Genomic DNA, 12,134 nt, shown 5'->3' with positions numbered 1-12,134 from the left:
TTAAGCAACTAATGTAAAATTTTATTCCTGCAAAATTTGCTCAAATTTCTAAGAATTTTCGAAAAAACATATTCATAAATTTGAACTTTTTTCTTATAATGACAAACAAAAAAAAAATTAAAAAAAAAATAATAAAAATAACAAACTTAAATCAAAATAAAAGGAAGGAAACTAGTAGATCCCGAGTAGGATGGAAATGTATTTTCTTTTTTTTTTTTTGCCGTATATTGAAAAATAAAGAAGATTTTGTTTAAAAATAACAAATTATCTTAAAAACGAAGTCTTATTTTACACGTTTTTAGGTCTCACAAAAAAAAATTAAGAAAAAATTTAATTTCATAAATTGCTGTAATAATCAAGCGAACTTCAATTCTGATGATTTTAACTAAATTTTTACTAAAACTTTACTTCAATTAAAGAGCGTTAATGGTTTTGCGTGAAAGTTAAAATTTTCTAAAACCTATAAATTTCATTCTAAGAACCTCTTGATTTGTCTGTAAATTTCATTTTTATGTTTTTTTTTTTTGTTTTTTTAATGTTAAAATTATTCCAATAAAATGAATAATTTGGGTAAAAATGAACAAAAATCGCAAAAAATCTCAGAAATTTTAACAAATTTTGCAGGAATAAAAGCGTACAATGGTTGCATTATTCATCTGCTAATCAGTTTCAATCATAAAATTAACAAAAAATCACGAAAAAAAATGTTCCTCCAAAAATTTTCAAAATTTTAAAATTTTTCATGGTGTCTCGCAAAGTGTCTCGCGAAGTGTCTCGCGGAATTTTTTGCTTGCGAGACACCAGTTTTTTATAGTGTAGTCTAATTTCATTTTAATCAATTTTAATCCAATTTTAATTTATATAAACAAAAATTTGGATTCTTTTGCATTTCTTGAAAATATTTTACAACTAATAAAGCACCTTTTATCCTATGGGAAAATTTTTATTTAATCTTTAGTTTTTTTTATTATTTTTCATTTTTTTTAGAATTATTTTTAAAAAATAACTAAACAGTTGATTTTTTTATTGTCTGTTTTTTTATTTTTTTAATTTATTTTTTACCGCATTTCGAAGAAAAAATGCGGTATTAAATTCGACTTGTCGTCTGTGTGTGTGTCAGTAACGCTGTGCCCCAAAATTTTTTTTTATTTTTTCAAAAATCAAGGAGATTTCGATGGAAATCATCTTTAGAATGAATATTTATTCAATTCTAGCTTTGAAATCCATCGAAAGTTGATTAAAACTTGACTTGAAAAATCGCAAGACCGTTTTTCTTCTTTTTCGAAAAAACGGTCATGAAATTTTTTTTTTTTAATTTTTTCAAACCCCAAAATTGCCCTAGTTATTTGAGGACCCTGAAGGTCTGTGGGCAGTCCCTTGGGTTGTGAGGTGTATAAAATTGTGAAAGGGTCATGAGGAGTACACAAATGTGAAATTAGGGGTGCAAAATTATGAAATAATGCATTTCAATGGAAAAAGTCTGTAGTTGATAAAAAGTTCGGAAAATTGAAATGAGGATTATGAAATTGTAAAGTGAGGACTAAAATAAAGAGTAATATCGGAATGCGTTCTTTAGACGACTTTTTTTTCTATTTTTTTTATTAGGTATTTTTTAAAAAATATAGATTGATAGATTTTTTACGCAAATAAATATTTTAGGTACAAATGATTAGCTCAGTAAAAAAACTTAAAAATTTAATTTAGAATTCAATTTTTATTCACTTAAAAAATTATAAGGCACTTTTAATTAGTACTGATGTTCGGAAGCTCGTTGAAAATTCTTACAAAAGTAAAAACATTTTAAAAAAATTTTTATTTCATGATGTAGTAAATACCCAAAACTATCACACCAAAACCAAAAATCAAAGATTGCATTATTTTATATGAAATTTTGGCTACATTGGCGTTTTGACTTATATTTTCTTTTCAAAAAAAAAAATATTTTGACAAATTTTTCTAAAAATTATTTTTAATTTTTTTGGTCGTTATTTTTTGTAAGAAATTAGAAATTTTTACTCAAAATTTTTATAAATAATCTTTAAAATAGTTAAAATGTCAAAATGGTTTAAAACAACCAAATTATTGCTAAAAAGGCTAACAAAACTTAAAAAATCAGTCACTTTTTTATGAAAAAGTATTTCAAAATTTATATAATATTTCTATATCCCCCATAAAGAGATAAAAATAAATTCTTAAGCTTGAGTTTTCCTTTTGTTGCCTTATAATTTTTTGGGGAAGCCTTATACATTGAACAAATAAAAGTTTTGAGCCCTGGATTCTAAAAATTTTCTCTGAGAATCAAAATTCATGGGGGGGGGCACGGCCCATCCCAGCACCCTATGACATTACGCCCCTGGTCAAATGTCATACATGAATGACAGATGGATGAAAAACACAAACAAACATCAAAAATTTATTAATTTTCCAGCATTTTTAAAATTTTTTTGTCCAAAAACATTCAAAATCAACCAAAAATATGGAAATAGAGAACGACAACTACGATTCCGAACATTCAGATGAGGTAATTTTACTTTAATTTAATATTTCGCACTAAAAATCCTTCGTTCTTTTAGGAAATTGACTTTGACTCTTTGGAGCAACAAGGTCCCAAGAGCGAACACGAATGTCCAACGTGCACCAAAAAATTCCGAATATCCAAATTGTTGTTCCAACATCAACTGCTCGAGCACAAAGATCAAAAAATCTCGCTACTTTTACAAAACTTACTGGAAACTGAGGAATTTTACTCCTCAGACAGCGATTGTGACTACACCATCAGTGTCGAAGTCATTAAAACACTGAAACCCAAGTCGCAGTTCCTACAAGAAAACGCCGACGATGCTGAGCAAGTCACGAATTCCGTCAAAATTGTGGAAAAAGATGCGCATTACGACAAAATTGAGGACGCCACCGGTGATGATCGCATTTCCTGCTCGTATTGCACTCAATCGTTCACCACAAAAAAGATCCTGACGCAGCATATCAAACTTCATCATGTGCAGGACAATGGCACAGTCGAAATTGATTTGTCCTCGATGACGACTTTTTCGTGTCCCGAATGCTTGCGCGAGCTCAAAGACTCGCGTTGCCTCAAGAAACACATGAAGCTGTGTCACAACTTGAAGGTTCACAGTACGCGACGTCGTCCGCCGCCCATTCGGATGCCCGCCAAGGAGCCCAGTGTCGTCAAGGGTCCGTTATGCGAAGAGTTTCCCATAATTCGGGATCGGTCTCCGACTTCGGGCAAGCCGAGAACCAAATGTGGCATCTGCGGACATGGACCCGTCTACGGTTACACGACAATTATGAAGCATCAGGTGCGAAAACACGGGCGTCCCATGAAGAAAACGAACGATTTGTTCATTTGTGACTTTTGTACGAAGCAATTCAAGACCAAGGAGAATCTTTCGCGACATTTAAAGATTCACGAGAACGCGAGACGGTACGAATGTGAGCTTTGTGACGCGAAATTCAATACGGGACTCTTGCTGTTGCGCCACCGACGACTTCATGTGTACATAAAATGCGAACTTTGCGACGAAGAATTTCAATTTCGGTCGCAGTACCGCAGTCATCACCGAGCAGCACACCCAAAAACACACAAAAGTGCCACAATGATGCAGCAAGGAGACAACGACGAGATAATTTTAACGAATGAGGTCCCAAAAGTGAATGATGGGAATTTTTTCGAGCAGTGTCTTGGGTGCAAAAAACCTTTTCGCAGTAAGCGCGGCTTCAAGGAGCACCAATGCAAGGAGATCGACTACACGGAAGACACCCAATCCGATGCGGAGATGGACGGTAGTCCTTTGAGAAAGGGAGAAAGTCCCTGCGGCATTTGTTTCAAGTCGTTCAAAAGTAAAAAGGGCTTCATTAATCATCGATGCAAGGAACACCGTCAAGTTATTTGCCCGTTGGACGAGTGCGGACTGAAATTCGATAAATTTCGCGATTATTATGAACACGTAGAACAAATTCACAATGGAAATGACGAAAATATCAGAGCAGCGTTAATTTATTCGATGGACGACGAAAGTGAAGTGATACAATTGCATGAAGTGGGAGACGTTGAATCGGAAATAACTATAAGCAATTGAGTGGATTTATTAAAAATTTATGAAAAATAGAACAGTTTTAGTTAAAATTATTAAGAAAATGTGTTTGAATGAAAAATTAGGACGGTTTATAGAAAAAAATCGTAAAAAATTAGAATATTTGTGAAATTTGGCCCAAATTCTCGGGAAAAATATTTTTTTTTTGCAATTTTTTAAATTTAAATATTTAAAAAAATATTTACAGTCCGAAATATTTACAAAAGTTTAAAAAATTTTGACATTTTTCTAACAAAAGTCATCTTTTGACTGAAAATATTGGAATTTTTAAAAAACTACAATGCTTCAACAATTTTTCAATCTTTTGGAAATGATGAGAATTAATTGAATTTTTGAATTTTTTTAGAATTAATTTTTAAAAATTGAAAAAAGATATAAAAAGAGTCATTTTGTTCCTTATCGAAATTTATATTTTTTTTATTTAAAATTAATTTTTTATAATTAAGGCCGCTCCAAATGAAACTCAATAGTTTGGTCCAAAATTTTTGAAATAAAAATGGGTGGGGCAAAAAAAAATAAAAAAATTTGAAATACTTTTTTCATACAAAATGTCAAATTTTTTAAAAATTTTCGATCGTTAATCAATATTATTGTTGTTTTGAGTTTTTTACATTGATATTTGTGTATTAAAAATTGATTTAAAAAAATTTAATTAAAATTGAAAAAAATGAATATCATAAAAATAACTGTCAAAATTTTTTTGAAAAAAAAATTCAATAATTTTCATGAAAATTTTTTTTTTTAAAGAAAACTTTATGTCGAAATATGATTTTGAATACAAAAACTACTAAAAGTTGAAAAATTTTCTTGAAAGTTTTATGTAAAATTATGGAAATACACCAAAAATTGGTAGTTTTTGATGAAATTTTTAACTTTTTTTTTATTCTGCCCCATTCGATTTTCGAATTTAAAATGGGGCATCGGACAAAACTATTGAGTTTCATTTGGAGCGGCCTAAATGTGTTTAATTATATTTTTAAAATTATTTTGAGATATTTTTTTTATCAAAAATATCCAAGAATTACTCGAAATTAATTAATTCAATTTTTAATTAAAAAGTTATTTTTTTTTTTTAATAAACTTCTGAAAAATCTTCTCAGTTTATTTTATCAAAAATTAAATTTTAAATTAAAACTTTAATTAATTAACTTCGAGCATTTCTTAGATATTTTTGATCAAAAATAACTCAAAATAATTTTTAAAAATATAATTTAACACAACTCAATACAAAAAATTTGAAATTTCGACAAAAAAACTAAATTAGAAGCAAAAGACTATTTTTCGCATCTTCAACAAATTTTTAAAAATTCATAGAAAAAAACTTAAATTTTAATTTAAAAAAACGTATCAAATATTTTTTAGTCCTCTATCAATTTCAATAAATTTAAAAAAAAAATAAAAATTTGATTAACGATATTCATTTTTCATAGATTTCTGCCTTCAAAAATTTTTTTATGGATAGAACAAAGTCAACGGGTCCATTATTTTTATAGAATAAATTTATTTCAAAGATATCTATTTAATAGTTAAAGTTGGTTTAGATAACAGTCGGTTAAAAAATTCACTTAAGCCTTTGCTTTCTTTCCCTTTTTCTCGAATTTTGGTTTTTTGTCGGCAACAGGAGCTTTTTTGGGACTCGCTTTTTCCATCGCCGGTCCTTTTTTATTTTTCTTTACATTTTCCTTCTTGACTACTGGTTTCGTTTCCACTTTTTTCTCGACAGCAGCAGCTGCAGATTTCTTATTTTTCTTTTGTTTCTTCGCTGGTTTCACTTTTGGTGCCTTTTCCTCTTCTTCAGGTTCATTTTCGCCATCAGATCCATCACTTTCTGCCTTTACTTCTGTCTCTTCATCGTTTTCCTGTTCCTCCTTTTCTTCATTTTCTACCTTGACTTTTTTCGTTTTTTGTCCTTTTCCGTCTTCAGATTCGCGTTTGACGCCTTTTTTCTTCTCGACCTTGAAACCTTCGTTCAAGCGGAATTTCTTCGACTCGTTTTCGAGTTTATTGGCGACTTTCATGAGATGTCGATATTTGGGCCCAACAATAACGGGCACCGGAACGCGATTCGGATCGATTTCGCTGATGTACAACGGCAAACTGACCACCGAATGAGCCATCGGCTTCAAGTAAATGTTCTTGATGTTCACCCAGCCACCGGGATATTCGGTCTTGAGTTTCTCCAAAATTGCCTCGATATTCTCGACAAATTGCTCGACGGAGTGTTTGTGTGTTGCCACTTGAATGGCTGTTGTCATGCCGTGCGACACTTGTTTGTAGCACGTTTTGCTGACGCCACGAAGTAGCTCGGCTTTTAGGTTTTTTTCTTCGTTGTGCTTGATTTTGACGGGAACAGCCGATTTGCGCGTTTCAATGAAATATTTGCCGGTAAATTTGAAGACGCGCGCCGAGATGATCGAGTCGCACAAGAAAAGTTCGTAGGTTTGGGCGAGTTTGCGTTTTTGCTCGAAACTGCTGTGATTTTGCTTCATCTCCTGGAAGGGCATGACTTTTTTGATGAAATCGATCTTTTGCTCGCGGAAAATTTGCTCGTATTTGGCAGCTGTTAGTTCGGGATCGTGTTGCTTGCCACGCACGTCGTCGCGGACAACCAAGCAAATGTCGTCTGTGTCGTCGTAAAGGGAATGCGGTAAGGGTCTGAAAGGAAAAAATCAATAAAATTTGATTAAAAAATTAATAAATTGATTTTTTATAAAGAAAGAAAATTGTAAGCTTGAAGATTTGAATTCAAAATTTTTTTTACTCAAAAATTAATTAAAATGAAATTTAAAAAAAATATAAAAAAATAAATTAATTTTAAAAAATAAAAAATTTTTAAAAAAAAATTAAAAATTTTAAAAAAAACCGTTAAATTTAATGATTTTAAATTTTAAAAAAAAAATTAAAAATTTATTGCATTGAAAATGATATTTATAAAAAATTCAAAAATTTTTAAAAAAATCAGTAAATTATGTTTTCAAAATTTTTTTTGTGAAAAATTATTAAAAAAAAATAAATTATTTTTCAAAAAAGAAATTATAAATCAAGAATTAAAAACAACGAAAAATTAATCAAAAAATAAAATTTTTCATTTTGTAAAAAATACCTAAAATAATTAAAAAAAATAAAAAATTTTACGAAAAATTAATTAAATTTTTATTTTAAATTAATTTAAAAACCATAAATTAAAATTAAAAATCAATATTGAAATTAATTTAAAAATTAAAAAAACATTAAATTAAAAAAAAAATTTGTAAAATTTTATTTAAAAAAAAAAAAATAAAATTTTAAAAAAAATAATTGAAAAAAAAAATAAAAATTTTATTAAAATAATTTAAAAATTAAAAATCAAAATTAATTAATTTAAAAATTTAATAATAAATTAAAAAAATAAAATCTAAAAAATTTAAAAAATAAAAAAAAAATTTAAAATAAAAAAAAACCAATTTTAAAAAAATAAAAAAAATAAAAATAAAAAAATTTTAAAAAATTTAAAAAAAAAATAAAAAATACTTGAAATTTTTCGGAAGAAATTAAAAAATAGAAATTTTTTAAATTATTAAATGGAGCAAAGAACAAAAATTTTAAATAAAATTATTTAAGATTTAAAATAAGAACTTACAATCGAACAAGCCGCGTGGGACATTTGGGAATTTTGGTCGCACACACTTGCAAGCAATACTTGAAATCTTTGTCAAACAACTTTTTCTTCTCCTTCGCTTCTTCTTCAGTGGCTTTCCTTAAAGCAATCACGGCAGCACGAATCGCATCTTTTGTGGCAAGCATTTCAGGAGCCTCAGCGGGATCCTCAACGACCGCATCTTTCGTTTTCAAATTTTTCGCCGCACTTTTCAACTTTTTCGTGATTTTCTCAGCTTTATCCACGAACGCATCTTTTTTCTGTGGCTTTTTCGTAACTTTTCCAGCTTTGTTAATTTTTGTCAAATTATCCTTTTTGTCGTCTTCACCGGCAACCGCAGCAGCAGCTGCAGCTTTTTTATTCTTCTTTTTATTTTTGTTCTTGTTCTTCGAAACGACGGGAACTTGATCGACTTTCGCAATGGGAATGGCTTCGGGAGCTTCATCACTGTCGCTGGCCTCCGCAAAGTCCTTCGCTGGCACGGGTTTGACTTTTTTCGGTGCGGCAGCTTTTTTGTTGGCTTTTGTCTTGACACGATCCTTGGGGGCATCGACGGCGACTACCGGAGCCTTTTTTCCCTTTTCGAGCTTTACTTTGACCATTTTTTTAGTTAAAATTTTCGCTAATTTCTCTGAAATTTTGTAAAATGTGTCTGACTTGCGATGTGTGCTTTTAAAAATAAACGCACGTGTGAGAAATTCTCTCTCGAATTGTGCCACGGGTCTTTGTGAGATGTATGAGAGTGATGAACAGCTGATAATATGACAGAAAAAAGGTTTTTCTCGGTAGGCAATTGAAATCATCGTCGCTCAATTTTTTAACCTTTATTTTGCGAAATTAATTGAAGGTGACACAAAATGATAACTCGTCTCTTGCAAAAGACGATAAAAACGCGTCCAATTCAGCATTTTTCACGCCAATTCTCGTCACAAACAGCCACAAAATCCGCAGTTGATGATGCAACTTTCCGAAAATCCAAATATTTGGTCGGCGATTCGATGCACGGATTTGTCTGCACGAATGTTAAGTTCATCAAAGAGTTTAATATGACGGCTTATGTGTTGAAACACGAGAAAACTGGCCTGGAATACCTCCACGTTGATCGTCCCGACAGCAATAATGTCTTTTCCATTAATTTTCGCACGACCCCGATGAACAGCACCGGTCTTCCGCACATCTTGGAACATAATGTTCTCTGTGTAAGTTAATTTTCCTTCAATTTTAAGCAATTTTTAATATTTAAAATTAATTTTCTTTTAGGGAAGTGAACGTTTTCCCGTCCGCGACCCCTTTTTCAAGATGTTAAATCGAAGTTTGGCAACTTTCATGAACGCCATGACGGGTCCCGACTACACTTTGTACCCATTTTCGTCGACAAACGAGACAGATTACCGAAATTTGATGGGAATTTACTGCGATGCCGTTTTCAAGCCGAATTTGAAGTACCTGGACTTCTTGCAGGAAGGTTGGCGCTTGGAACATTCGACGATAGATGACAAAAACTCACCATTAATCTTCAAAGGCGTCGTTTACAACGAAATGAAGGGAGCATTTTCGGAAAATTCCGCTGTTTTTGGCGAAAATTTTTTCAATAAGATTTTGCCGGATCACACGTATGGCGTTTGTTCTGGTGGTGACCCCATAAAAATCCCGGAATTGACACACAAGGACCTCGTCGAGTTCCATCAGAAATATTATCACCCGAGTAACGCACGAATGTTCAGTTACGGCAATTTCCAGCTGGAAAAGACGTTGGATTACGTGAATTCGCAGTATTTGGGACATGTGAACCCCATTGATGCGTCTTATAGTGTCGTCCCGAACCAGAAACGGTGGACGGAGCCACGATCTGCTCACATTACGTGTCGTTTCGACAACATGGGAGCGCCGTTCGAGAAGCAAAATCAAATTGGAATTGGATTTTTGATGTCCGACATTCGAGATACTTACGAAAATTTCGTTATTTACGTCTTGACGGAACTTTTGGTCAAGGGACCCAACTCGTACTTTTACAAAAGCTTGATTGAACCGAATATTTCGGGTGGGTACAACGGAAATACCGGTTTCGAGTCGAATATTAAGGACACAATGTTCACAATTGGTCTTCAGGATATCGCTGTGAACGATTTTGAACGAGTTCAAACGATTTTCGATCAAACGATCCAACAAGTGGTCGAGCAGGGCTTCGATAAAACGCATTTGGAAGGCATTTTACACAACATTGAACTCATGATGAAGCACCAAACACCCAAATTTGGTCTCGGATTGCTTTTTAACTTGACCGCCTTGTGGAATCACGGCACAGGAAGTGATTTAATCAGCAGTATGGAAGTCGCCAACACCATAGCGCGCTTCAGAAAGAACTTGGCGGAGGACCCAAAGTACCTGGAAAAGAAAGTTGAACAATATTTCATCAAAAATAAGCATAAATTGACGTTAACGATGTCTCCGGACAAGGATCACGAAGCAAAATTCGCAGCTGCGGAACAAAAATTGCTGCAGGAAAAGGTCGATGCATTAACAGAAACTGACAAGGAACGTGTCTTCAAAGATGGCTTGGCTCTGTTAGAGTCCCAAAAGTCCGTGGAAAACATGGAAATCCTTCCGTGCCTCAAACTGAGTGACATTAAGACCGATTTGGAAGCCCCCCGATTGGAAAAAATCACCGTAAAAGACGTTCCCACGCAAATTTGTCTTGTTGACACAAACGGCGTCACATATTTCCGTTCGATTTTTGACGCCTCCGAACTGGAACACGAAGAAAAAGTGCTTTTGCCCTTGTTTTGCGACGTCGTGAGCCAATTTGGAACGAAAAAAACTGATTTTCGCACCTTTGATACGCGAATTAAAACCAAAACCGCAGGATTGTCGTTCAGTGTTCATTTGACGGAAAGTCTAGAGGACCCGAGAAAATACCAAATTGGCCTAATGATGGGCACTTATTGTCTAAATCCGAATAATGAGGAGATGTTTTCAATTATTTCGGAGTTGTTGAACGATTTTCATCCCGAGGACACGGAACGCTTTGAAATGTTGCTCCAAAATTACCTCTCGAACCTATCTTGTGGCATCGCGCAGTCGGGACACATGTATGCGATAAGCGGGGCTTCGGGTCTCGTCACGGAAGCGGCGGCATTGAAGGAGGAGATTAACGGCATCAAACATTTGGAATTTATGAACAAATTAACGGCAGAAGCGACACCGGCGGAAATTTTGGAAAAAATGAGAAAAATTGCTGAAAAATTATTTAAAAAGGGTTCGATGAGTACAGCGCTGAATTTAACGGAAAATGACAAAAAATCAACGTTAAAAACTTACGAAGCATTTTTGGGGGATGTTTGCCAGAACCGAACAAAATCTCCGCTGAAATGGCATGAATCGAAAATCTTGTCCACGAAGTCGATCCACAACGAAATGACAATTCCCGTGAATTATTGCGCAAAAGCTTTTCCAACCGTCTCGTACACTCATCCCGATTTCGCTAAATTACGCGTTCTAGCGAAACTAATTTCCGCCAAGTACCTTCTCCCGGTTGTTAGAGAGCAAAATGGAGCTTATGGCGCTGGTGCGAAACTCGGAACCGATTCTCTCTTCAGTTTCTACAGTTATCGTGACCCGAATTCGACAAAAACGCTGGATGTCTTTGACGAAACCTACAACTGGATCAAACAAAATGACGCGAAATTCGATGAACAAACTTTATTTGAGGCGAAATTGGGAGTTTTGCAGCAAATTGATGCCCCGATTGCTCCGATGGATGTTGGAATTGATAATTTTTCGCACGGATTGACGCATGAGATGCGAATGGCGCACAGGAAAAATATTCTCGGGGTCACGAAAGAGGACTTGATGCAAGTGGCGGAGAAGTATTTGAAGGAGGGAGCAGTTAAAAATGTCGGAAAATGCGTGCTTGGACCGGAAAATGGGGAATTGAAGGAACGAATGACTGCCTTGAATTAAATTTGAAAGTTAGAATTAGATAGTTTTGGAGGAATAAAAAAAAATATGTAAATGTTGAAATTAATTTTTTCATTAAAAAGGTCCTTGAAAAAAATTCATTTTTAGCCCAAAAAAATTTTAATGAAGAGGACGAAATTTAAAAAAAATAAAAATTTAATTATTTAAAAAAATGACTACAATTTTTTGACCGTTTATCAAATTTTTTTGTTGTTTTGCTTTGAAATTTTTTTTTGCTTGAAAATTTTCAATTTTCAATTCAAAAATTTGAAAAAACATGAAAAATTACAAATTAAAAAAATATATTTTTGTAAAAAAATCATCATGAATATTAAAATTAATTTCATCTTAAAATAAAAAATGATTAAAATTAATTTTTTAAAAATAATGTAAAAATTGATTAAAAATTATTAAAATAGCAAAAAAAA

General features: G+C 32.7%; 3 protein-coding genes across 3 annotated transcripts; 2 read left to right on the top strand and 1 right to left on the bottom strand.

Annotated features, from left to right (window-relative positions):
• Positions 1-2,387: 2,387 nt before the first annotated feature.
• On the top strand, positions 2,388-4,174 carry LOC134831319 (zinc finger protein 256-like). The gene is made up of 2 exons (XM_063845026.1): positions 2,388-2,521; positions 2,574-4,174. The coding sequence occupies exons 1-2, from the start codon at positions 2,477-2,479 to the stop codon at positions 4,095-4,097; spliced, it is 1,569 nt and encodes a 522-aa protein (XP_063701096.1). The 5' UTR covers positions 2,388-2,476; the 3' UTR covers positions 4,098-4,174.
• Positions 4,175-5,561: 1,387 nt separating this feature from the next.
• Positions 5,562-8,426, bottom strand: LOC134831339 (ribosomal L1 domain-containing protein CG13096). The gene is made up of 2 exons (XM_063845055.1): positions 7,732-8,426; positions 5,562-6,767 (listed from the first exon to the last, which is right to left on the bottom strand). The coding sequence occupies exons 1-2, from the start codon at positions 8,349-8,351 to the stop codon at positions 5,678-5,680; spliced, it is 1,710 nt and encodes a 569-aa protein (XP_063701125.1). The 5' UTR covers positions 8,352-8,426; the 3' UTR covers positions 5,562-5,677.
• A 122-nt stretch (positions 8,427-8,548) lies between these two features.
• Positions 8,549-11,834, top strand: LOC134830791 (presequence protease, mitochondrial). Its single transcript, XM_063844373.1, has 2 exons — positions 8,549-8,948; positions 9,010-11,834. The coding sequence occupies exons 1-2, from the start codon at positions 8,607-8,609 to the stop codon at positions 11,707-11,709; spliced, it is 3,042 nt and encodes a 1,013-aa protein (XP_063700443.1). The 5' UTR covers positions 8,549-8,606; the 3' UTR covers positions 11,710-11,834.
• The last annotated feature ends 300 nt before the right edge of the window (positions 11,835-12,134 follow it).

Source organism: Culicoides brevitarsis, chromosome 2 (assembly GCF_036172545.1).
Source record: "Culicoides brevitarsis isolate CSIRO-B50_1 chromosome 2, AGI_CSIRO_Cbre_v1, whole genome shotgun sequence".
NCBI lineage: Eukaryota > Metazoa > Arthropoda > Insecta > Diptera > Ceratopogonidae > Culicoides > Culicoides brevitarsis.
Note: the sequence above shows the minus strand (reverse complement) of the source record. Positions and strands in the feature narration are given on the sequence as shown.